Source organism: Miscanthus floridulus, chromosome 16, assembly GCF_019320115.1.
Source record: "Miscanthus floridulus cultivar M001 chromosome 16, ASM1932011v1, whole genome shotgun sequence".
Taxonomy (NCBI): Eukaryota; Viridiplantae; Streptophyta; class Magnoliopsida; order Poales; family Poaceae; genus Miscanthus; species Miscanthus floridulus.
In genome coordinates, this window is record NC_089595.1 from 95044495 (window position 1) to 95049358 (window position 4864).

At 46.9% G+C, this 4864-nt stretch overlaps 1 protein-coding gene across 1 annotated transcript; it reads right to left on the reverse strand.

The window, feature by feature from the left end:
• Window positions 1-897: 897 nt before the first annotated feature.
• LOC136511045 (uncharacterized) lies at window positions 898-1203 on the reverse strand. Its single transcript, XM_066505280.1, has one exon. It carries the CDS (start codon window positions 1201-1203, stop codon window positions 898-900), a length of 306 nt encoding a protein of 101 aa, XP_066361377.1.
• Window positions 1204-4864: the final 3661 nt, after the last annotated feature.

Here is a 4864-nt window from a genome sequence, read left to right on the forward strand (position 1 = left end):
AGATGAACCAGCTCAGGGCAGCCAGACAGCCGGTGAGCCTTTGCACGCCCTTGACGTTGCATATGGGGCCCATGTTGGAAATGGTCATGATCTTTTTGGGGTTGGCCTCAATGCCACACTCGGACATAATGTATCCTAGCAGCTTCCCCTTTGGAACCTCGAAAACACATTTCTCGGGATTCAATCTGATGTTGAACTTCGGAGGTTCATGAACGTTGAGGCCAAGTTTGCGATTAGGTCGTAGGCTTGAGCTGTTTTGACCACTATGTCATCAACATAGACGACGATTGTTGGTTTCAGCCACTCGGCTTGATCAGGCTCATCGAGCGGGTCGATTTGGTTGGTGAAGCATTGCTGCATGCACCTTTGGTAGGTGGTGCCAGGGTTCTTTAGACCGAAGGGCATGGTTACGTAGCAGTACGAACCATATGGGGTGATGAACGAGGTCACGAGCTGATCGGACTCTTTCATCATGATCTGGTGATAGCCCGAGTAGGCATCCAGAAAGGAGAGGATCTCGCAACCTAAGGTGGAGTCGACTATCTGGTCTATGTGTGGGAAAGGAAAATGATCCTTTGGACATGCCTTGTTTAGGCCAGTATAATCAACGCACATTCTCCATTTCCCGGTCTTCTTTTTAACAAGAGCGGGATTGGCAAGCCAGTCAGAGTGGAATACCTCTCTGATGAATCTGGCTACTAGGAGTTTGGCGATCTCTTTGCCTATGGCCCTGCCCCTCTCATCATCGAAGCCGCGCAGGTGCTGCTTAGTGGGCTTTGAGCCCGGAATGAGGCATAGTGCATGCTCGACGATGTCCGGTGGTATGCCTAGCATGTCAGATGGCTTCCATGCGAAGACATCATGATTGGCATGTAGGAAGTCGATGAGCTCGCATTCCTATTTGGCCGAGAGCTGGGTCCCGATCCGCACCATCTTAGTTGGGTCGGTGGGATCGATTCCCACAGCCTTGGTTTCCTCGAGCGGGCGGAAGGCCATCGAGGAGGTTGGTTTGTTGCAGTCTGGGACTGCTAGGGTCGACGACTCCCCGAGCCACATGAGCTTGGATGAGTTGATGACCGTGGTGGCGAGCTCAAAATGCTCGTGGTCACACGTGAAGGCGTACGAGAAGGCTCTTCTCACGGTGATGATGCTGTTCGGTCTCGGCATCTTCAGCTTGAGGTAGGTGTAGTTGGGGATTGCCATGAATTTGGCATAGCTTGGCCGCCCCAAGATGGCGTGGTAGGACCCTGGAGAGTCCACCACTTTGAAGGTGAGGACCTCTAAGCAGAAGTTGGCTCGGTTGCCAAATGTGACGGGCAGGTCAATCTGCCCGAGTGGGTAAGCCTACGCTCCCAGGATCAGCCCGTGGAAGGGAGAGCCCACTATGCGAAGTTCCAACCAGGGGATGCGCATGGCGTCGATGGTGTCAATGTAGAGGATGTTGAGGACGCTGCCTCTTTCAATCAACACCTTTGTGAGGTGCTTCCTGCGGACGATGGGGTCGACGATGAGCGGGTAGCATCCTAGTCTCACGACGTGGGAGGGATGGTCTTTTTGATCGAAGGTGATCGAAGATTCCGACCAGATGAGGAAGGAGAGGACGGCCGTCTCAGCGGCGCATGCCTCCCTATAGCGCACCTTGTGCTGGCATTTGGACTAGATGGTGTCAGAGCCACCAAAAATCATGATGCATTCCTCAAGGTCGAGGAAGCTGTCTCCGTCGTTGCCCGTTGTGCCCCCTTTCTTGGCTGCCGCCTCTTAGCCGTCTCCCTCTTTCAGCACGCTAGCCTATCGGAGGAAATATTTGAGGAGCTCATAGTCTTTGTAGAGGTGTTTGATAGGGTAGGCATGGTTGGTGCATGTGCTATCCATGAGCTTGTTGAAGTGGTCGGGTAGGCCTTGTTGGGGTTGCTTGCCCGTGCGATCAGCTACGGCGACCAACACGGTGTTGTCCAATCAGTGCCTATCCTTTTTGTTCTTCTTGCCCCTCTGTGTGGAGGGGCCCTCATCTTAGTCCACGCACTTGGCCTTGCCTTTGTCCTGGCCTTCATTGAAGACCGCTTCGACCGCCTCCTTGCCGGAGGCATGGTTAGTGGCGACATCGAGCAGGTCACGGGTGGTACGGGGCTTCAGGTAGCCAAGTTTGTGGATCAGGGACTCACAGGTCGTCCCGAAGAGGAATGCGCTAATGACATCAGTGTTGACGACATCAGGGAGGGAGTTGTATTGTTGGGAGAACCTATAGATGTAATCTCGTAGGGACTCGCTAGGCTCCTGCTGGTAGCTCTTGAGGTCCCAGGAGTTACCAGGGTGGACATACGTCCTGATGAGGACATGACCTCCATACATATGACCATGCTTGGAGAACCATATGGAGACCAAGGAGATCAGTGAGGGTGTCCTAACTGAGAAGGAGGCCTGAAGCTCATCCGGTTCGAGTCCCCAAGGTGGAGACCCAAATCAAGTTCGAGTCCGGCTCGGGCTCCAGGACCAGTCTGCCTTAAACTGGTCACCCAGGACACATCCGGACTCCGTTTTCGACGATCCACATATGGTTGGAAAGCTAATTTGCTATGGAATCAAATACAAGTGGTTTCACATTAAAATACATTCGAAATCAATAGAAATTGTTGAAACAATCAGTGTCCAGAATCTGCCAGGGTGCTGCGACACCGTCTTTTGGTCCGTTGGACCGTGTATCGTGTTTGGGCCCATTAAGGGGCGCGTAAGGGGGGGTGATGCCCAAGACTCTATAAATAGTAGCCATCGCTCTCTTTAGGGTTTGGGTTTTGTTTAGTTCTTGATTTCCTCATGAAACGGACGTCGTTTTGCTGCAACTGTCGCTGCCAAGGCCGCTTGCTGTGAACTAGGGCCCCAGTTCTTGATCTTGTTCGCCTATGGCGATTAGTCCTTTCGAATAAAGACTTGAACTCCTTCTCGTTATCATAAGCCTCATATTTATTTGCAATTTTAGATTGCGTTCATCCTGTTCTTGCTTGTGTTCTCGATTCGCTTGTAGAAAAGCCTTCTCGGCGATGTCAATCGCGTTCGCGTGCATGGTTGATAACCAACGGAGCAGTGGTGTAATGGTTGTGGGGGTCTGAATTAGTCTTGGTTCAAAGCCTAGATCGTGAACGTTGAGTCTCCACCAATCGACGCTATCATACCTTTCAGAAGATCGGACCTAGTCTATATTAAGTGGTATCAGAGCACTTGTTGCCCGTTAGGTATAACTTTGTTTTCCTCTTTAGATTGTTACTGTTTTTGCATTACCTATAGTCCACAAAAAGCCAAAAAAATATACATCATCACATATTTTTTGTCCTATAGCCTCATTGTGTTGTGCAATTTTGTCTCCATTTCGCGTTGTTGAGTTTGTGCCCTAGGTCAAGTTCTGGTTGCTAGTTTTAGATCGTTTTTTAGTCCAGTTTGTGTTTTCCTCTTTGTTTTTCATCATAATCCATGAACATCTCTAAGTCTTGTTGAGTTTCCTTTGTATCCATCAAACCCTAGTCCATGCCATCTAATTTCCTAAACTTGTCTTCACTGTTTCCATCAAATCCTTGCTGCCATGACTAATTTTACGCACATTGTTCCCATTTTGTCCTCTAATTCAGAGTGCGTTCATAAAACTGGTCTAGTTTTCGCTTACGAACTCGGATTTCGATGTTCCATATATCAAAATTGATCAGAAATTTTTTTTGGATCCGTCCATCCCCACATTGTCAGGGTTGGAGATTTTTATTTTGGTTAAAAAGTGGTCACAAGATCCTCTTTTCGTGGTCACAAGGTTTTTATCGATTTCGAGCACGTCTTCTGAAAATTTCACAGGCCACATCTTTCACTTGTTTAAGCTCATATTTTTTGTGGTTACTTCTTTTGTGCTCCTAAGTGAAAAAAATATCAAAAAAATAAAAATAAAAAGTCAAAATTTCTCAAAAAAACAACGACAGCCAAAAAATAGAAAAAAGAGGAGCAAAAGAGGAACAATATCTAGAGGAGCACATAGAGAGCGCCATCTAAGCTGTGTTTGCGTGTGCTGATTTCTACCTTGTTCCTAATCATATTCTTGCTGTTCACATCACTTAATACATCTGGTACTTGGAACGTGAGTAGGCCAGCAACTAAGTATTTGGGATACTTATTCAACTTTGCCATTTAGTTACGAATTTTGCTATTCCTTGCTACTATATTGTGCCTTTCTAAGCTCTACTTTCTTCTAACCAAGTACAGGTTCACCTTGCAACTGTTACACTCAAGCTACAATGGTATCACAGTCACCGACCGATTGCACCGCCTGTTGCTTTGGTAAGAATACTTGTAAGACCGTGGTAAGACGCTTGAGAGTGTGTGACTTTACTCCTTGACCACATCCTATAGTAGTTCATAGGAAAATACATACTTGTGTGTTTTCTTGTTTGATTCTAACAATGACAGGTTTTTCATATCCACCGACTTATGATGGTATAGGTGCTGATGAGTACATGGAATGGGAAAGTGCTATAGATAACATATTTGCTACTCGCTTTATGTGTCCAAGGAGGAAGGTAAAAAATGCATCTAGTGTTTTGCGATATTCTGCTTTATCTTGGTGGGAGTCTTTAGATCCTTCTGATAAACCTCAAACTTAGAATGATATGAAAGATCTTATGAGAGAAAATTTTGTTAATCCATCTCTTGTAATTAATTCAAATGATGAGGTGCATCAACTAGATCAATCTCTTGTTATTCCTCCTGCTATGCCTAACCTTTTGTAGGACAATGTACAAAAGAGCGAGGATGACGTGACAGAAAATGAGATGCTCACAGTCTCATGTGACAATTCAGAACCATCAACTATTACTCTTGTTGAACATGAGAGCAA

Excerpts from the sequence above, each read along its gene's own strand:
- LOC136511045 (XM_066505280.1), bottom strand. The coding sequence starts at position 1,203 with ATGGCAATCCCCAACTACACCTACCTCAAGCTGAAGATGCCGAGACCG.